The sequence below is a fragment of the Rhopilema esculentum genome, chromosome 20 (assembly GCF_057945365.1).
Source record: "Rhopilema esculentum isolate cy_ngs chromosome 20, ASM5794536v1, whole genome shotgun sequence".
Taxonomy (NCBI): domain Eukaryota; kingdom Metazoa; phylum Cnidaria; class Scyphozoa; order Rhizostomeae; family Rhizostomatidae; genus Rhopilema; species Rhopilema esculentum.
In genome coordinates, this window is record NC_142834.1 from 5,336,674 (window position 1) to 5,358,547 (window position 21,874).

Consider the following 21,874-nt stretch of genomic DNA (forward strand, 5'->3'; position numbering starts at 1 on the left):
TGAAAATCTGCCGAGCGGTTTTGGCTCAAAACCGTTTGAATCGCGGGGCGGTGTGGATCTTTTGTTCGGGGTTGATTTGCATATCCGAATTTTAGTTATAGTGATGTGATTAGTTAATCGATGAATCTCGTTGTGAACCAAGAACTGAAGAAATCACTCTTAAAGCTAGTTACAGAGATTAGAAGCTATTTTTATGGAATACTTTTAATATCTGAAATTGAATTAGTATATAAAGTAACAGATAGTATTCTTGATGCTTGGTAAGAGATTTGGTTTAGCCAAATGATTGCCGCGCTTCTGATCAAGAATGAGATGGCAATACATCTCAACTATGCTCCAACATGGGATACGGCTTCGATATCAAACATGTGAACACAGATCACCATAGAGTCCCAAATTTTCCGTATGCGGGTAAGCCAAGAAGCACAACTGACCTAGACAACTGACCTAGTTATGTGCTTTTGTGGGCCTTAAGACGCCCCCATGAGGAGGTATTTTTTGTGCAATTTTGAAAGTAGGCCTACCACAGGAGGCTGCTATGATTTTGGCCTGTTTCCTTTTAGATATACTTGGCTGTCTTTTCCCTATTAGAATAATTTTATCAAATTCTCAAATGCTCCAAAGAAACCAGATTTACACGCAAGTCACCGTTAAACCGAATTCAGATAACTCCGTATATAGTCTTGAATTTTTTATACTACATTGTTTATAAAAGGTTTTTTCTTTCTTTTATTTGTGTCATTGATTTGATTTAAAAATTTCATTATCAAGCCAGAACCTTCCATAAGTTATACAGAGGCTAGAAAAATTAGCCATGCATAATTATTCTTGAAGTTTTTTGCTGTGAAAGTTAACGTTTTTGTTTGCTGGCAATTTTTTTGCGTGAATAAGCGTACAAGAAAGCAATCACTTTTGAGTTACATTTGCAATCAATAACAAATGTACCAAACCTGAGCTGTTAAAAAACGGCTTTCTCTTTATGCTATGGTAAGGGACAGAGCCAGAAAATTGTTTGGAGGGGTCAAAAAGTGATTTTTGCCGACAAAAAAGGGCGTGTCTCACTCTTTAAGGGTGTGGTCAAAAGATAAATCCTCTTATATGCTACTTTTATGCGTTTATGTTTAAAAGTTTATACTCTAGTGCCATGCTTTGAAAGTTCAACTACACTGAAATGTCAATATGTTACAATTGCTGCGAATAGGTTACAGAGTGAGTACATTAATTCATCTTTTGCCCGGCAAAAACCCTTAATGTGCCGATAAATAAAAGTTGGAGGGGGTACCACACAATAATCAACGATAATTGATATCTAATGGTATCAAGTTTCTATGTTTTATTCTGCAAATTACCGTGCAACAGGCTGCCAAAACATAATGTAGATAAGGAATATCATCTAAATTTTTGTTACTTCAAGTTTTTAGTTCAAATTTAAGGAACCTTTCATTAAAGCAAGTGGCGGAATAACCAAATGTATGCAACAGGCTGCCAAAACATTATGTAGACAAGGAATATCATCTAAAATTTTGTTACGTGGCAGAATAACCAAATGTATGTGCTTTAGTCAATTCCTTTTTTCTGTGGCATAGCGCTGCTTGTATAGTCTTCGTTAGGAGTGTTAACTAACCTTCCCAATCTTTTTTATTCTCGCTTAAGCCTAACTTTTGCTGTGCTATTTAAGCTTGTGATATTTGACTTGTGTCTACGACATGCACACAATTGCAAGCACAGCAAATAATGAACATTGAAGTAACTACACAATTTTTAAGATGAGCTTCATAAAAGCACAGGAGGAAGCTTCTATCACGGTACCTTGGTGTTTTGCCTAAAGTCATTTAGTATTCGCGGCATGTTACGCCTATCGACAAGATGTTATCATTCGAGTATCCATTGCAGCTTAAAAACAGCAGATTAGCAAAATCAATTACAAATAAAAACCTTCTCTTGAAAGCACTGTCAAGCCTTACCATGGGCTTAGAGATATTTCACAATTGCAGCATCATTTAATAATTCAGAAGCGAAAAGCTGCTTTCATAGCAAATTAGATGAAAATTTATTGAATGTTCTCTATGGAAGTGAATGCACATGTAGCGTACTTTGGACGTGATATGCAGATGGTTTTGAAAATCTTGTGGTTTTGAACATCTTATCAGATGTTATATTTAAGCAACACCTAGTCAGGTCAGTCTTGAAGTTGAAAAAAATGTAAGAAACCCTGTGAAATGGTCGAATGTGGCATTTATTTAACGCTATGTGTTTGCCCGCTCAAATCTGTAATTTATTTGTCCTGCATCGTTTTTTTTAATTGTATAACCCTTTTGTGCTGTGTTTTCGTTTTGTAAGAGTTCTTTGTGTTGTAATTCAATTACGTGTGCAAGCATGGTTACCGGTTTTTTTGGTTTTTTTGTAAGTTTGTGCTTTAGGTAGACGCTGGTTTACCTAAAGGTTCAGTAAGTTCAAATTTTTATATTGTCGCTAAATCTAACCATCGTTTGAATTCTGTGTTTTGTTTGTTAAGGTAATTTGGTTTCTGTTTTTGTATAAAGCGTTTTTTTATTTGCCAAGAAATGGTTGTGTTTCAAAAAGCTATTACTTTGTGAGAATGTTAAGAAATTTTCAGTATCGAACTCTCACTGACGCTGACTTTTAGATAGACGATAAAATGATGATGTTATTTGTTTGAACTGATGTTCCTACTTGCTTGGAAGTACAACTTTTTTCAAGAGTTTCACAAACCTACTTACGTTTAAAGATTGTAACGTTTTGTCTTGTTCAGTCAATTTGAACTGCGCAGGTTATATAGAGATGTTCGGCATGATAGCCTTTCAACCATCTCTAAATTTCATGCAAATTACTTTTCTGACAGATCTCTGTCCGAAAGTTTGTCTCTCGGAAAATATTTGCATGTCAGATTCTTGTGATTGTTGCCAGTTGGTCTATAAAGAACCAATCAAACATCTTTTCCCTAAAAAAGCTATATAGTTATTTCGCACTCACACCACCTATGTCAGTCTTCATCTTTTGTTTATAGACTGTTACTTCATTTTGTTGTCATTTGTTTTCAATTTGAGCACCTTCGTAATTGTTTTCAGTTACTTTGTTGTTTTCTTTCGAGCACCCTCTTTGGTATTTTTCTGTAAAGAAACTTTTTAGATGTTTCGTCTTTGCAAGGACAAAGAAATTTTTTTTTTAGCCTGTGTCAAAGGATCCTGCTGATTTCTAACTAAATAGAATTTTTATCCAGCCAATGTCATGCCCTACTGTTTTTTAGACTTTTGTGCAAGATACATTCAATACGAACAGTACTGTGAATAAATGAGGGTCAATTGAGGACGCCTTTTTCCTTTTTCATCAGAAGCAAAGGTAGGGTTGATCGTTGTCATGTCACTTTTAATCCCCACTTATGATGTGGCAATGCTTTAAAGATTTGATTTTCACTGAACTTCCATAGTTTTGAATGGTTAGTCAAAACCGAAAAGGCTGTGCCTTTCAGTGTTCATTGAAACCTTGGATGATAAAAGACGATTATCAAGATACAAATGGGAACAATGGGCCTCGATATGGAGACGTAAGCGTGTTTTAAACGATTTTTTTTTATGTATGTAAAATGATAAGCAAACGTTAGTGGGCATTTTGATAACTAATTACCTATAAGGTCCCTGATCAGTGATTGTTCTAATCAGTTATTCAGTCTGTTTGCAGAATCAAAATGATATTTGTTATGATAAGAATATTATTTCCTTTACTTCAGATATGAAAAATCAATCCCTCTGCTAGCATTTGATTTGAGAATGATCTAGAATTACTGACCGATCTAGAATCTTGAAAAAAAAGCAAAGCCTTGCCATATGTTGAGTGATATTTCAAAATTGAATCAAAATTATATTTGTTATGATTGAAGAGTAGAAGATTTGAAGAGTAAAGAAACCTATAAATAGGACTTCATCATTTACTGATTGGAGGCCTTTTGGCATGCATGAAAACACATTGCAAAGGAAAACCTTGCAATTACTTTGATTTTCGTCAATGAAAATCGTCCACGAATCTATTATTGTATTCATGAAACTTTTGTCGGGTAGATTTTAACTTGCATACCAGGTTTCTGGCAGTTGTGCATACCAGAACAGGAATTACCACAGAACTGGTGGATCGATTTTTCACTTCTGTTACCTTAACTTAAAATAACTCATTCCAGACCCGGATCATTGTCGGTTCATGATTTTTTGCAGAATCCAGAAATGATAGTGATTATTTTGTTGTATACCACGAAATAGAACATTTAAATAAAAGAAAGTTAAACATTACGCCTTAGCACCCTCTTGTTTTATTTTCTTAAGAAAAAACACTTTCTTTGATCATGTGTTTCCAATCTTTAATCGTCCATTCCATTCAGGCTGTAAGACTTGGCAATTCATTGTAAAACAATTTTCATCTTTTTCTAATTCTTTCAGCAACCTAGCAAGGTCTTGATAATAAAAGCATAAGTTTATTTGTAGTTCCTTTAATATGCCTGAATATGACTATGAACAGATTACCATTGCTTTTAAAAACTTGATGTATTGTTGGCTTTCACAAGCTGTTTATTCGAAATAAATTTTTTCTAGAGCTTTAGCTATTCTCAACCTGGCTTTGCATGCAAATGCAGAAATTCTTCGACTTCCTTGTGTAACTTTTGCAAACTTCGACTTTGTGAGGAAAGGCAAGGCTATGCGGGTACCATTTCTCACTTTAGAAGGCATTGATGCTGATATTTGCAAATATGAATGCATCAAAGATCGCAGATGCCTTTCTATTAACGTTAATGAAGATCAAAGCATTTGTCAGCTTAATTCTCGGTCTGGCCAAAGTGCATTAGCTTTCTTCTGGCTTTCAACCCTGCCTGGTTGGACGTTTTTGTCAACATCGAACAAACGACTGCTGGTAAGAAGACATAAATATAATTAGTTCTTTATTGATCCTTCTATTGAGTATTTCTAACCAAAGAGTGGCGTAGAAAGAGCGGAATTTTCGGAGAGGCAACATTGTTTGAGAAAATTAGAACAACATTGATTTTTATTTGAGACAATGAATTTCTTGTTATTTTCTTTGGGGAGGGCTCGAGTCCTGAAGCTAAGCCATATAATTGATAGTGCTTATAATGTATTTTTCAATAAACATTTGATATCTAGTAAGTTATCTGATGGGAAAAGTGTGACAGGATGCATACTCTTCAATTCTAGTTTGGGTAGATATAGCGTTATGTAGATAACTTAAACTGTGGACTATTTTCCATTTTAGGGTAGAAATTGCATGAAGCAAAGCTTGTTTTCGGAGACCTTGAATTGCGTAGACACCTGTAGCTGCCCTGGGTTTGAATACAAAGGTAAGGTATCCGCTTATTTCTGTCGATTTCAAGAGTTTTGCTGAATGCTTCACAAACACGAATTAATAGAAACAAGGTTGCTTTTCAATCAAAAATTGAATTTCCGTCATTAAGTCACAAAATGGTGAATAGTAAAATACTTTTAGTAATTCATATGATGGTATAACAATTCATTAAATGTAATTTTATTCTAAATCTGCAGCTATGTGTATGATAATTCTTTTTACTATTACCCACACTATGCCCCCTCAATTTTTCATAAAACTCAAAAACGTGCCGTTTGTCGGACAGAGTTCCCTTTATGCCGATGTAAGCTTTCAATTACCAATAGGCAGAGGTAGCTTGTCCTTGGAGACTAGAGGTTAGAGGGTCTCCAGAAGTGAAATTTGCCGACGACAACGTAAATAAATAGAAATTTGGGATTTTACCGACAAACCAGGGATTTTTGGACCAATAAAAGATTTACCGACAAACGCGTAAAGAAATGGGAGAATGACACCTCCTAAATCCCCACTCAATAAAGGCTGGCACAAATCAATACATCGTTAGCCCACGGGCCCCAAATGGTTAACCAAGGTCGTCCACCTAACAATGCTAGCCAATTCTAGATTTATTTTCAATCCACGCCTATAGCTAGCTAAGTTGCCCCTTTTTCTCAAAGCAATGTTGGAATTGCACATCACTATCCTAATTTCAAAACTACGAGTTACATTTGAATGATATATTTCTATTAAGAATGGTCCAGCGTTGCTTGATAATGGGGAAAGAAACTGCAAATGTAAATTACAGTTATGCTGTTGATGTTCTTTGGCAGGCATTGTAGCAACAATGTTAAGTATTGTATATATCGTAAGTTTTTATCAAATTATGGTTTTCAGGTATTTGAAAGGATGTGTTTCTTGAAAATTCTTCTGTAATGGGTAGTGGCATAGATAGGGGGTTCAGAGGAGGCTCAATGCTTATTGAATAATCAAAATTTTGCATTGCAGTGCTAAAAATGGGCTGGCCTTAAAAGTTTTTTAATACCCCATCCAACAACCCCACCCCCCCCCCCCCCCCCTCCCCCCACATGATTCCAGGCCGAACGCAACTTTGAAATTCTTGAGAATAATTTAATTCAGTAATCTTTTCCATCCTTTAGCCTACTGTCCTGTCCGTTTCAAAAGACTTAACTGTTTCAATGGAGTTTCAAACCCTCCTCGTGGTAAGGCACTCCCGCTATTAGTATCAACGGAAAGAGATGCGAGACATACCTTGTGGAACGGTCATGTATTGGACTGGGGAGGATATTACGAGCAATTGCGAGATATTGTTTGCAGATGCGTTACAAAAGTCTCGCGATTAGGCCATAAATACGCTGGTTTGATGGAATACGGTAGGTTGTAAGCCTTTTAGTAGCCGGGCTACCCACTTTCCAAATAGTTGATTATTCTTTATGCCTCAGTTACCTTGTAGTTCTCTTTTGAAGCTTCTTTCTGGCCCTAGTATAATAACAAGCATTTTTAAATAACACTGCTCATTTTCGGTTGTATTCCCTTCTCCTCCTGCCCGAAGAACATTGTTTTTGGTAACGAAAAGTGCTTCAGTTTTGCCCACTTTTTCCTTGTAAGATATTTTTGATATTGAAGTCTACGACCAACTTTGTTTTTAAGGGAGAAGGGGTGCTATATCGGTCTTTTCTACCGTAAACAGTTTGTAATTTGTGACCTTTTGCAACAGATGGTCCCAAAGACATTTGGCAAGGGTGGACAATAAGTTTAATTTCTCGTTGAGAGTTCCGTGCAATGACTTTCCAATCATTGTTTTAATAATATTTTCCTGGAGAAGCAAATCGACATTTGATATGAGCACTTTCCTTCAAATTTTGCTCAAGAAAGTATTTTTTCTTGACATAGTATCTTCTTAAGGAGCATTCAAAAATTTCATCCTTAAAAAAGTTTTATACCCCTGAATCTTCACTTAACGTTTATCTACCAGGTCGGTGGAGATCGAAGATGTGAACTATAAGGAATATAGAATCTATGTAGACGTGGCTTTGTATTATCTTCTCCGCGGAATGATAATGGCCTTCAGAGAAACGCCTACTCCTGCCTAGAGTAACAATAAAGCCCCCATCCCCCAATAGAAAAACCCACCGGTTTCTTCACACGCACCTTAGAGTATCAAAAAATTTCCATTATCAAAGATTTTGCCATTCTAAATGAAAAATTTACCTTTCTGAGAATTCTCAACATTTTTTAAAATGCAGCTACTGTTAAATTTTTAATCACTATGCGCAAATAAGCCGTCCTTCACCTACGCAACCATTGATGTAACTAAGCTTTTAAGTTCTCCTTTGCAAGCATGTGTTTTGAAATCTGCCTCATGCCCTCTAGAAACTGCAAAAGCTGGATAAGTGTGCATTTACTTTTGCAATAACTAACAATAAACAATTTATGAGATACAAATGTGAACATTGAGATACAAGTATTGAGAAGCAGAGTAAACTCTTGGAATTTTACCCCTCAACATTTGCAACATGTCTTTTGAGTGAGCAATGTTGTGATATGTTTTGCAAAGCCATATATTTTAGCTAGCAATGGTCCATGAAATTATCCGCAGTTTATGAAATCATAAGATTCATTTTGGATCTTGCGTTTCAGTGCTTACTGCGTTTGAATATTTCTGTTTTTTCACATAGGAGAATGCTGGACAGCGGAAGATCAGACAACAATTCCTTGGAGGTTTGGCGCATCAAACCACTGCGTAGACGGTAGATATACTGCATGCAGTCCAGACGCCATGTTTTGCACTGGGCAGGAGTTTGCAGTGTTCGTCTACGAGATCTTGTAACCTGCTTTAGCATGTTATCATAGAGTTCTAAATTAGTTAAATTAGATTAAACTAAATTAAAAATAGAAATATATGCTTGATTCAAGGCTACAAGCACATTTGGACGATTTAATGAATAAAATGGATTCAAGAAGAGATTTGTTACCTGAAGAAATTTGCAGAGGACCAGTTCTCCTGCGTTGGGATCGTTTAATTTTTTTTATGCTTTAAGTAACCATCTATGGTTTTATCTTCACGCTTTGTCAAAAAAAGAAAAGTTCAAGCACAACAGTAAATTCCTCTTACTTTATATACTCTTGTGAGGTATACATTGCCTTCCTCGAAACTTCTGTATCTTTGGATAACATTCCTCCGGCTCACAGCCTGTGGAACCTTAATGAATGTTTTCTGCGCTCTAATTAGAAGGCATTTGACACAGGCGATTGTGCTGAACAGTGGTAAATTAAAGTTAATGGGTACTGTGTTACAATAGTACAGATAGCCCAGTTACGCTCGCTACGCGGGCACGCTGCAGCCCTTCTGTTCAAGAGAGTAAAGTTTCCAATAGTACATATGATAGCTAAGAGGTTTTGATACAAGACAGAGACAAAACAAGGATGTATGTTAAGTCCACATACATTGTTCAATTGACCCATATATTGGTAAACTTGGTCTTGGTCCGTTTTTATATTTCTCAGTTTTCGAACAGAAGTGGCAAATAAACGAGGTTAAATACATTGACATACACATGAATAAACGAAAGTAAATTTAGATAAGGTCTTTTCTTTTTCAGGGGTGTTTGCCACCGGGCCAGAACGTGCCTGACTGTAAATTCATTTAGATATGCCACCATCAGGCATTGTGCTAGTTACTTAATTAGAAGTGTCCTTTGAAATACAGATGGAATATAGCTCTCCTAAGTTCCATTGGATTAAATCAATGCTCACATACCTGGCTAATAATTTCGGCAATTTCCAATTCTTACGGCGTAAGCTGAAAATCTTACATTTTTCCTCCGCTTACAATTTTTTTAATATGTTTGTTTTCAACATTGAAATTCTCGTATTGAATTATTCAAATTCACGACAACGTTTTAGGTAACCAGATACTTTTTGGTCAGCTGAATGTTTTGTTTTGCATGTACCAAACAGAAATCGTTAGGAAATAATGGTTAGGTGGCGTTTTCTCATCATTTGGACCATTTAGTTCTGAGCTGTCGGTGCGCCAGTCACCAAAGAAGGCCATAAAAAGAACACCATTCGGCTAATAAATAATGCAAGAAGAGAAGAAATAGAAAGTTAACATGCCAATAAATGACTTGAGCAGAATCACTGACATTAGGGATAATTTGTCTGTCAAGCACTGATTGCTTGTGGTGATTTAATGTAGCGTAAACGCAACTGTAAATGTAGCCGTAAATGCAATCGTGAACGTAACCGCAAACGCAATTGTTAACGAAACTGTTAACGTAACTGAATCCTGCCAAGAGTCTTGTCCAGAGGCTGGAGGGGGGGGGGGGTATTGTCACCTGAGCAGAGGATTTACGACTCAAATTTCCTAATGTAGTTTTTTTGCAAAGATTGCGAATTTGAATGTTGATCAAGTGTTTGAAGAGGCTGGGGGGCAATTGGTAGTCAAGCACTGATTGCTTGTAGTGATTTTAATGTCAGTTAAAACAGAATATTACTTATAATTAGCTTTAAATTGATGAACTCGGTCATTATGAAACCGGCTCCTATAGACCAGGCGGAGAATAGGGGAATGGTCCCCCGAGGGCGAAATTTATGGGACCAAGTGCTTTTGGTTAATTCGAGGGTGCTGATTTCGAAAATCGATGTTATACAGGGAATTTGGGCGGCCATCAGCCTCTTTTTCGTGTTTTAAGTCTCGTTTTCGTGTCTTTCATGGAAACAAGCGAGAAAACAGTTTAAAGTGGAAATGGGTGAATTCTAAAAAGTAGATTTGGTATCTTTGCTGAGAATTAAAGTTAACCATTCAATTTTGGCTTTTCAGGGGGGCAAACAGCCTCGTTTTCACGATCCACTAGCGTTATTTTACAATTTCTGCTAAACATTTCTCTAGCCAGACTGATTTTTACAATTTCATAGGGGAAATGCAGCACTGTTTTATCACTAATTAATTAATAACAATAATGGAAATCATTGCGGATCATCTAAGCAAAGTTTGAAAGATAAGCTAGATCGTTTCAAAGGTTCTTAAAGTCGTCTTCAGAGTCACTACACTCGACATCCTCAGTTTCAAGCTTTTCGTTGACTTCAGCTTGATTAAGCAAAAGCTCAGATATATCTTCCGGGTAACAAATTTCACTCCAACGAACTGATCCTTTTTCATCCCAACCATGATCTGCTGGAGAGCTCAACTGAAGCATCAAACCATCAGCTTGCCTGAACATCATGGCGACGAAGTTTGCACGGAGAATATGAATCCTCAGGTTTTTTTGCATGGCGGTAGGACTGAGATCCATGATCTTCCTTTCTCTTTCAAATTTCTGCACAAACAACTTGTGTCGCAGCAGATTCACTGAGGATATTCCTTGGTTTCCATACAATACACACACAAACTTCTCCAAACCATTGAAGAGATTGTCGAGCACTTGCGCGGAGTTTCCCAACTCAGTAAAAAGGCTTATGAATTTAGCTTTTTTTGGCATTGCCCTCCAAAATGCTTGCTTTCCCTTTCTAAAAAAACTTAAAATATAATCTTGCCAGAAAAAGCGTGTAGGCCAAGTAGCGCTTTCTTTTTCTCCATCTCAAGGCCAGATCATGTCATGTCGATTATCTTTCGTTGTTTTCCAACACAATTATCTACTAGAATTTTCGTTCCGCTGAATTCGTGTGACAAGAACAATGCTAGAATATCGATGTCACCAGAAGGAGATCGAATCATGGCTGCATGATCGAGCGGAAAGTCCCAAGCTTTAACCAGTGCCACCAACTTTGTGTCTGCTTCTTCGAGGTTACTGGCCCAGTGTTCAAGAACTTCAACACTATCCTCTGTAACTTTCGTAGTTTGTTGGAGATCATTACTGTCCGGCTAAATAGTTGACTACGATCCTCAATTATTGCTAACTAAAGAAGATCAAACAACATTCCTTTGTTTTTGCCGTTGCAGAGGAAGCTGTTAAAGTCACATGGTACCTTCATGTCAGGGCTTGTCAAAACGTATCTCCCACTGACACCCCTCTTAACTCTTTCACCACCCTTAATGCTGTTGTCCTTATATCTATCACAGACAATAACAATTTGTGTGTACCGGGCTGGAATTGAAGCAAGTATGTTGGTCGCCATTTGTCTTATAGTAGATGTAGGGCCAACCAAACTTTGAATGGCTGCGGCAAGGTCCAAGAAGTGCGTATTCAATATCTCCGTAGGTGGTAGTTCATCTGGACTAACGATGAATAAGTCGCTCATTGCAGCTTCATACAGTTTGCTCTTAACGGTCTTTCTGATGGCACCATCTGCTGTGCTGAGAGGCATCGATACTGGTGCAAGCGGAAATGACAGGGTGGTCTCGAGATCCACACCTGCTTCATGCTTGTTCGAGTATGCAACTAGAATGCCAAGAATGTATCTCTGAAATGTGAGCTCTTTTTCTTTTCCTTTAATCTTTAGCCTAGTCTTAACTGATGAGTCCTTGAAGGTTGTCAGAGGCTCTCTCTTGATGGGACCAAAGAAGTCTTTATCTGCAGGACTTTTGGTTAACCTTTCTTTAAATTCATTCATTCGATCTCTTCCCCTTGCCTCCATAGTCAACAAGCAACTGCTGACTTTTTCTTCTACAGTGTTTGTTAAATTTTGACAAGGTATAGACAACACTTCTAATAAAACTTCCATTGGTAAAGGTAATTTACTTTTACTTATTTCTGAAAGTGATGTACCCAGAAACCTGGAAGAAACTAACGGTTCGGCTTGGCCTGGGTTCCAATCACTCGGTTCTCAATTGTCTCTCTTTTGTGAACATTTTCATGACCTCTCACTCCGGCCTATCACCCTGTCAGAATCTTCTTTATAGCAGAAAGATAGTAATTGGTAGATGTAGATGAATTACGTTGAAAAATGTTTGTTATTTCTTGCTATGTTAAGACTTCATTTTACACGTAATTTGACATCAAAGTGTTAGCATTGTGAAAACGAGGCTGCTTGCCCCCCTGACAAGCTAAAATCAAATGTTTAACGTCAATGCCCAGCAAGGATACCAAATCTACTTTAATAATTCACCTATTTCCACTTTAAACTTTATTCTTACTCGTTTCCATGAAATACACGAAAACGAGACTTAAAACACGAAAAAGAGGCTGATGGCCCCCCAAATTCCCCGTATAACATCGATCTTCGAAATCAGCACCCTCGAATTGACCAAAAGCACTCGGTCCCATAAATTTCGCCCTCGGGGGACCATTCCCCTATTCTCCGCCTGGTCTACTATAATGAGGGCCTATGAACTCTCAACCATTCATGGATTTCAGGGAAAATGCAACAAGAACATGTTTCAAATGAATTTTCTAGACTTCAAAGGGCTCCAAACACATTGTGCTGTTTTCCCGAAACTAAAGAAGAAATACGAGCTAAAAGATATATTTTTCCTTTCTTTAACGGGAAAATAGCATAAAGCGTTTGGAGTCCTGGCCTGGGGAATTTGCAAATGTCACGTTTTAAAAATGTATATCGATGGTATAGCACATCCCGTGATTGTTTCAACACGTGTATACTCCAAAGAACACTCCTATCTCCCAAAAACAATCGGTTCTGGAGTTGGATAAAAAATGTTCCGTTCGTTAGGGACAATTATCGATCTGTAAAGAACATCGCCATTGACTCCCAAATTTTATGAAAAAGCAATAGAACTTCAGTTGCTTTCCCTTTCTACAAAGCAGCTTTTCGAGCTTTCTTGCCTACCAAAAGAGGCATCACCTCTACACAAGATTCCTGAGAATTAAAACTACCAATTTAAGGTATCAGATCACTGAGGTGAGGCGCCATCGTCAACCAAGGCAACCAATGGTTTTGTGAAAATTAATGCTCTTGTTCAGCCAGCGACAAATAGTTTACGTAATGCAATCTGTATTTTTGCTTAATATTAGTATGTTTTAGTATCTGCTATATTTTAGCACTAGCATTTAAAAAGATTATCATCGTTATTCTTTCTTGCACTATGTAAGATGTGGTATAAAGATATCGGAATAAGCAACATGGCAACCTGGATGAGTTCTGCAGATTCCTAGCAATTTAGGGAACCTTTTCAGCCAGAGTAAAAAGGTCTGCTTATGCTTTGGATCTGAATCAACTCTGATGCTTTCACCAGAATGACATCTGACGCAGCATTTTCGTTTCAAGTTTTTTGTAAAAATTTTACTGGCTAAATCGATTTTCTTTGCCAGTTACCTTATATGTTTTAAGCTTTAGGTCATTTGTAGCCTTAGGTTTTTACTTGTATTGCCAAATAAAAGTCTATAACTTTGAATTGTCGTTTTCTTGACCAGCAGAATGTCTGCCCCTAAAACCATTCAATTCTTCGTGCTTAGAGATAACATCGAGAATTTCTTAAAGACGTTTTTCATAACAATAAACATTTCTAAGAAAATATTTTAATAGTCACATTCTATTTCGACCTGCTGGGAGGTAATTAGTTTAAAGCAGGTTTAGCTAAATTTGAAATCAAATGGGTTCTACACAGCTTTGACCTGGGACTGAACCGCTGTCTATTACGTCAGGTGATAGATATCTAAGGTAACTGTCAAGTCTAGTCCTTTACCAGTGTTTCGACTGTTTATAAAAAGCAGCTTAAGGCTAATCGAATTCAATAATGATGGAATAATCCTGATGGGTGAGCTTTCATTTTCCAGCAAATTTTAACATTATATATATTGGTTTTTATATATGTACTTCAGGATATTATTTATTGTATTTTAGTTTTGCTGCAAGATCAATAGCCCACACAGGGCTTCTTGATGTTTTATATTCATACTTTATTGCTAAACCATGTTCCATTTATTTTGCCTAAAAATTTTATTCTAAAACTTTGTAAAACCTTTCCTATCGTCATGTTAAAATCAAACCAGATAAAATAAAGGGCATAATTAAAAAATAAAGTTTACGAATATCCACATGCATTTTGAAACCCTGTTTCCCGAGAAGGCGGATAATTGAATAAGCGATTACACCTCCGGGCGATTACACCTCCGGGCGATTACACCTCCGGGCGATTACACCTCCGGACGATTACACCTCGATTGTACTATGGATTTGTGTCCGACACCGATTATGACTTTTTATGCACATATAAAATAATATCTTCTTTTCTAGTTAAAGTTTTCCATTTTGTGATGTTCCTGACTTATTTGGAAGATTGTTGTCACTGACTACTATAAACATTGGCAAAACGTAGTTTTCGAATGATAATAGTTGCGGACAAGGACAACTGAAGCAGTATCCTTTAGAACAAACGGAAACATCTTAGTCGTCGACATTTCCTCAGTATTACTTTATCGAGATGCATTTTGTTTTAGTTTTCGACAGCTAAACATGTACTCTGCAGATGTTTCTTGTTTTCTACTACGATTTTCAATTGATTTGGATAGGAGCCGTGAAGGTGTTAAAAGCATTGGAGGTGGGGAGGAATTCCAGTATGACACAACAGAACGTTGAAGCTTTTGTCATGATGAAAGTTATGTGAGTGGAATTCTCATATTCGAAACATTTTTTTCTGATATGTCTGGCGTTAAAAACCTGAAGGTTTTTCCACGAGGGGCTTTTGATGAAATTTTGGATAGGCGTCTACCACAAGCATATTCAAATTGGTGCCGCGGACAAGAAAATATTTTTACTAAAATGATACTTTTGGCTAGACCAGTTTCTACAACAATTGTTTCATTTGCTAGTATATTATCTTGATAGTATATTAACAATATAGTAAAACATGAGTTGACATGATGAATTTCTACTTGGCTGGACCAAAAAAGCAAAACAGTATACCCTTAAGCCGACTAGAAGTCTGAAAAACCATGCCCTTGCTCAAGGCACATCCTCAAGTATCTGAACTATGGAAACCCCACGTAGGTTTTTCAAAAAAGCCTTTTTCACACTTCAAACTGTAGCACACTGAAACATCGATAAAATTGCACTTTTCAGCGTTGTTGTTAAGTTTGTTTAATATAAGGATTTGATTTACCCAGCGGTTGTCCTCGTAAGGGGGAATAGGGAGCTTGGAGCCAATGCCCCCATGCTCTGACACTTAGGTTTCTGAAATAGATTTTTTGTAAATCGTAAGCCTACACTGATAAAAGATTATCGTGCAAAGATCCATGAGAAAATGTAGCATGCCTTTCCAGGAGCAAAGCCAAGTGCCACACATAGCCCTAAACGCTGTTAGAAATTCGTTTGAAAAAGCAAGGCATGCATCTTTTAGACATGTGCCCTTTGATGAAACGGTTCCCTCTGTTCCTGCTTCTACATTCTTTTCAATTCTAGATTGCTGAGTTTGTTTTCTGTGACATATCACTTCAATGCAGAAATTCTTCGACTGCCCTGCAAAACGTTTGCAAACTTTAGCATTGTGAAAGAGGGCAAGACAATGAAACAACCATTTCTCAGTTTGGAGGGAATTGGTCCTGAGAGCTGCATGTATGAATGCATCAAACACCACAGATGCCAGTCTATTAACATAAATGTAAATGAAAGCATTTGTGAGTTTAATGGAAAGGCATGGGATAGTGAGCTATCCACGAGATTCCTTTCAGACAGAGTTGGATGGAGGTTTATATCTCCGACAAAAGAAAGGATGCTAGTAAGAGAAATTTCATTTCTACGGAGAACTTTGCAATGGTCAAAAACTTTTCCGACACACAAACTTTTCCAACAAACCTCTCCTTCAGAACCGGCAGTTTTCAATTTCAACGAGTCGACTTGAGCGAAGTTGTCCGTAGCTTCAATTTTTACGTCATCAGTGGGTTATTTTTTCCAGTAGTATCTAATTTGCAACAAGTATGGGTCTTTTAAAGGCAAGTGTTTATCTTCATTATATTCTAGGGAACCGGACAGGGGTCTAGCCTTTGATATTCTAGCCCATTTTCATAACATCTACATTTTTTAAGCCTACGACCTTGTCGTTTGTCGTTCCAGCATCACGGGGTCTAGCTTCTGCCGGTTGAATAGACTAGAGAGCAACTTCTGATGCGACGTAAAAGAGCACTGTTACCTTTTCAAACTGTAAAAACGACCGAAAAAATGCTTGAAGTAAAACAAGACTGGTGAAAGCTAAGGATGTGTAATTGCAACCTCACAGAAAATGATCATTTTTTAAATGGATAATGAAATATTCTACCTAATTATCTGGAATTCTGACTTTGAGCCACTAGTTACATGCTATATTACATTCTAGAAAGATATTATAAACCTATAACTTGTTGTGTCTTTTGATTATAAATACAGCTATATGCTATTTTCTAAAGATTTTCCATTGTTTTATTCCAAGGGTGAAAATTGTAAAAAACATGGTGTGTTTTTTGAAGAAATGACTTGTGTTGACTCGTGTAGCTGCCCAGGATTTGAATACAAAAGTAAATTACATTTTGGCTTATGTGCGTTACTCATCACTGTTTCTATGAAATCTACTTGGTTCATACTTCAGAAAGCCGAAAAGACTTACCGTAAAAGCTCTATTAAGACCCGGGGGGGGGGGGCCTTCGAATGTTTATTAAAATTAATCAATTATAATGTCCTCATCTTCATCAGAGCAACCAGCATCAATTGATAACCCTGAGACATCTTTTAAGTTTGTCTTTATATGGGTCGTGTATAATGCACATGATCTTCTCATCATAACACCCGTCAGGAGACCCATTCAATTTGCAAGTTTATCTTTGTTTCACATCAGGGGCTGAAAATAGAGTGGCTCATTTTAAATTTCTGCTTGGTAAAGGGGGGTTTAATAGAGAGGAGGGCTTCAGAGACAGGGGCGTAATAGAGCTTTTACGGTAGATAACATAACGTGTATTGATTTTAAGAGAAATTTGCGTCCAATTACCTTATTATTATTAATATTATTAATCTTTTAATTTAAAGTTGGCTAATTACATAATATAGTAAACAACTAAGTAAGGCTAACTACTTGCAAATAATGGAATAAAGCTACTAAAAATTGTTCATAAAAAGCCTATTCCTTGGTAGAATTTTTCGAAGACCTTGATTTTCGTGTACTTTAATTTGTCTCTGTCAACCACCCCCCCCCCCCCCCCACTTTTCACCTTACTCCAAGTACCACGTCATTGTGGCTCAAAGCTACATTCTTTTTTTTAAGAAAAAATAAATTGGAGTTCATGCTGGTTGTTCCAAATTTTTTCGAGAATCTTAAGCTGGTCTTAATTTGTCCTTGAATTAGTAGTAAGCAGTGAGTGCTAGCGATTGTCTACAAGGACAGTTTAAAGACCTTGTTTTCCAACAAAGTGAGTGAGACATTCTTTATTAGCCGAGTGTTTTGAAATATTCATCGAAAAAACACCCTAGATAGCAAAACTCCTCGTTTTTGAAATGAAACATTGTCACTCTACTGTAGCTCGGCCTCAGTTTGTTCTGAATTTTTTCTTAACTTCTCACAAATTTTGAGGCTCGTGTTCATATAAAGTTGTTCTTATAAAAAAGTGTAGCTGAACCATAAAATAGTTTGTTTTCTTTAATTCAATATTCAACTTGTATTGTTCTGCATTTTGCTAATGGAAGGCCTAATGCTTAGTCCTTTTCTTCAAATAACTATTTTCAGGATTTTAGGATAGTTTTGAGGTAGCTATCCATGACTAGTTGGCAATATTGCCGGACTTAGAAAATATCTTCACTTCAGTCATGACCCCCATCTCACCCCACGCCTCAATCTGAATCTACTTCTTGCAGTTTCGCTAAATACTCTCTAATTCAACTGAAAAGATACAATTTTTAAACACACAACCATGTTTTCTTGCTTATAGGACATTGTGATGTCAAATACGAACCAGTTGGATGTTACATATTCTATGATAAATACTTTAACGGCTTGTTTCAATTTATACTCATAACGGAATTGGACACATCAATGAGAGTGTGGAACGGTCACACGATTGACTGGAACAACTACGACAAACAGCTCTCAGATATTGTCTGTAGGTGCCTTACATTGGCAGCATCTAAAGGCTTCAAAGTTGGTGCAATCGTTAACTCTGGTTAGTTGACTTTATTTCTTTTCTATTTCTCAAGCAGCTTCATTTTCAGAGAGAATAGAATAATGACTGCAAAGGAATTAAGGCAGGTCATAGGAAACTATAGCCAAGCCTTGACATACCTAATCAGGAAATGCGGAACAAAAAACGGATTTGGATGGGCCAAAATTTTAAGGGGGCCGAACATGCATAAAGCCTAAAGCAAGATTATTATTTTATTTTCTAAGTACAGTTTGGGTCGGTCTCCAGCCCCCTCATCTTTGGGCCTCTCTTCCGCGGTCTCTGTAACTATTTCTTTTAAGATTTACAAATATCTGCAAGCTAAGCTAAGGTCATATTTTCTTGTTATGTATTCCTAATTTAAAGTCTAGCACAAATCATTGTGTTCTAACTACACATTCAAACATATTATCCCTAGTCTAAGGAAAAAGCATAAAGTCTCTCTAAAAAGGAATTTATCTATAAATAGGTCTCTATCTGAGATCTTATTAACTATTAAATGAACTTTTAAATGTTGCAATTATTTGCTACAATTTTGTATTAAAAGAACTTCAGTCTCAAACGATGAGGGTTTTATGAATCTTCTTTATGTAAAGAGACTTTTGAAGATAATATATACCCGTTTTCAGTGTCTGTGCATTTTAAAGATAATTCCGCACTTTTTGCCCAATGTTCGTAGATAAAGCATCTCAGTGAATTTCTCAATCAAATAGCGTGATGTTGCATCGCCCACAAAGACCAATTCGACTTACGGCCTCGTTTTGAGAAATTTCTCCAAATTTAATTATACGACTTTTTTAAGCTCAGATTTGGTTTTATCACAATAGATTAAGACTGGATACAACTTTTCATTTTGTTTATGCTTATATTTTAGATTTTATGCAGAAATGAAGTTTGAAAACTTGCAAGGGATTTGACCGCAAAAATCATTCCGGGTGAAACTTTACCCCCCTAGTCGCCAATCACGGTCAAATCTCTTATAAAGTTTTTATCTTTGTGTCGTCATAAAATCAATATCGTGAGCAATACCATAATGAAAATTTCCAAGTAGAATAAAATCTTTGTCTTAATCCGAATCTGAGGTCAAAAATTTTGTACAAAAGAATTTGAAGATTTTTCGAAACGAGGCCGTAAGTCGAATTGGTCTAAAATGATATGCGGTATCAACGCTATAATTAAGGCTTTCTTTTGTAAGAATTTTATTTGCTCTACAAACTATGAATTGTTGCATAAAATTTCCTCAATATACAAATAATTTCGACTAAATTGCTGTGTGTTGTAATGTTCACATTCCTTGACTCGCTCGTTTACTTTTGACTTCTTTAGAATGCTTAATTGTTTGTGCTTAGGAGAGTGCTGGACGGACCCTTACCCATTCCTGATCTACAAAAGATTTGGAGAGAGCAATGGCTGCCTAACCTCAAACTTCACTCGTTGTCAACCCAATGATCGAATATGTGCTGGGCAAGATAGGTCCATGTATTTATACAAAATCCTTTGATGTGAACATGGTCTCTTACAGATCAAAATTCTGCCTTTGTTATTTTTGTTATTTCTATTTATTTGAAGAAGTTGCAATTATGCTAATATTGACTGGTCACTTATGTTAATATTATATGATATGATATGTTAATATTATAACTGACTAGTCAACAGTGTAGTCGATCGACCACTTGTATCATCAATTGTTAAAGCTAGGGCCACAGAGCATACTACGAATTTAGGGGGCTAAAACGTTTTTGGGGGGCTAAACATGCTAAAAAACAAAGAGCAGGGTAATTTTTGTATGGGTTTAAGTACATTTTTGTTATTATTGGGGGAGGGGAATTAAGCCCCCGTAGCCCCCCGCTTTTGCGGTCCCTGCTTAGATGAGATGTCAATCGTGATATAAAGAATCATTGATGAATTGTTCTTCTAGCTACTATATTAGAGGTCGTGGTCAGCAAAGATTTCTGAAATGTCCCGCAAAAAATTACCTAATTTCATGAAATTTCCCAAGGATAAATTTTTCTTAAATTTAGATTTGATCCAAGATGTTATCTTGTCAGAAAATTGTGGGCCTGATCGCCACCCACCATAAATGCCACCCCCCCCCAAATGGTTTCTGTTTATTTAGACATTAGTTTAAAGTATGCACCCAAAATTCAATAGGACGTCACTATTGCAAGAGGTAAGATTGTTCTGAGGTTTGAGGCTGCTATAAAATGACAGCTGTCTCTTCTTGTCTTGTTTTCATTTTATTTTCTATTTTCCATTCAAAATTATTTAAACTTTTTGGTTTCACCCTTCTACGCCTCAATTATTGTTCGACTCGATTTTTCAAAGGCTTTGGTATTCTGGGTACAAGGTTTTATGATCTTACAAACGTCCTTGATTGATTCCTCCGGGCACGGGCCCGTTGAAATAGTACTCTTTATGACAATGATCTATGACAAGGCCCCTCCGAGAAATTTCTCCGGTAGGCCATTCCGCCACTGTATCACTGGACAAAAGCAGGCTGACCAATGCAACACTTTCTCGGCATGTTTTTTCTGAAACGGTCAGGTTATTTTTACTAGGGAAATACTGACTTAGTTACACATAGAAATTGTATTGCCTGAAAATTTTCACTTTCCAGTATTGCATTTTTGGGTACTATTGGCTTGTTTATAGAAACTGTCTTACATAACCTAAACCATGCCAAACATAATTGCTAACAGATTGTTTGAAATTTAACTAAAAAAACTTTAAATAATGAAATCGCAGAGATGGAAGAATAGGGGATAAGCTACATTTGCAAACTCCTCGTGAAATAATCCAAATTTATTTTCTGTGTAAGATAGTCAAATGGAGGTATGGCATTAAAATAAAAGTAGATTGATTTTGTTTTAATACTCCAAGATGCTTCGTGTGTGTCTTTAATCAAATAAGTTAACAATTTTCTAGTTTGTTGCTAACCAGTGTATAAGTTCTGTTTTGCAACTGATTAGCTAGTAATCACCTAGACAAGGACAGAAGGTAAATGTAAGCTTTTATTATAAGAATAAGATGGTCAACAGATTCGTTTGTTGCCTTTTTGTTGACCTGCATCTGCAAAGGCGAAGGGGGGGGGGGGGAGGTTGGATGGTTGTGCGATCTCATAATTATTCTGAAAGTTTTTTTAATCATACAGTATATATTTTTCGTTTCTAGGTCTAAAGCTATCTAAAAAGGCACATTTCCTTAATTAAAGTACATAAAGAACTTTGGAAGAGAAATTGCACAACCGTATAACCTCGAAATTGTCCCCTCTCGAAAAACTCCCCTCAAATTAGCCCCCCTCCCTGAAAAAATTGTTTTAAAAGCTCTCACCCTCGAATCAGCCCCTACCCTCACTGCCAATGTTTGCGTTATAATAATACTCCATAGGGGCTAAATCGAGATACAACAGATTTTACCATTCTTGCGCATGATCCTTGACACTTTCAATCGGCGAATGAAAAAAAACTAAAAAATTAAGACATGGAGGAAAAGAAAATGAA

General features: G+C 36.7%; 2 protein-coding genes across 3 annotated transcripts; both read left to right on the plus strand.

Moving 5' to 3' along the window:
- The first annotated feature begins 87 nt into the window (after window positions 1-87).
- On the plus strand, window positions 88-9,039 carry LOC135687053 (uncharacterized). The gene is made up of 6 exons (XM_065203499.2): window positions 88-2,178; window positions 3,269-3,565; window positions 4,602-4,917; window positions 5,275-5,359; window positions 6,501-6,734; window positions 8,040-9,039. The coding sequence occupies exons 2-6, from the start codon at window positions 3,537-3,539 to the stop codon at window positions 8,189-8,191; spliced, it is 816 nt and encodes a 271-aa protein (XP_065059571.2). The 5' UTR covers window positions 88-2,178; window positions 3,269-3,536; the 3' UTR covers window positions 8,192-9,039.
- A 4,782-nt stretch (window positions 9,040-13,821) lies between these two features.
- On the plus strand, window positions 13,822-21,791 carry LOC135687052 (uncharacterized). 2 transcript variants are annotated; one of them, XM_065203498.2, is made up of 6 exons: window positions 13,822-14,014; window positions 14,769-14,859; window positions 15,658-15,973; window positions 16,661-16,745; window positions 18,147-18,377; window positions 19,724-21,791. In XM_065203498.2, exons 1-6 carry the CDS (start codon window positions 14,011-14,013, stop codon window positions 19,873-19,875), a joined length of 879 nt encoding a protein of 292 aa, XP_065059570.1. In that variant the 5' UTR covers window positions 13,822-14,010; the 3' UTR covers window positions 19,876-21,791. The 2 variants fall into 2 exon arrangements, with proteins under 2 accessions (XP_065059570.1, XP_065059568.1); XM_065203496.2 differs by lacking the exon at window positions 13,822-14,014 and having other exon boundaries at window positions 14,071-14,859.
- Window positions 21,792-21,874: the final 83 nt, after the last annotated feature.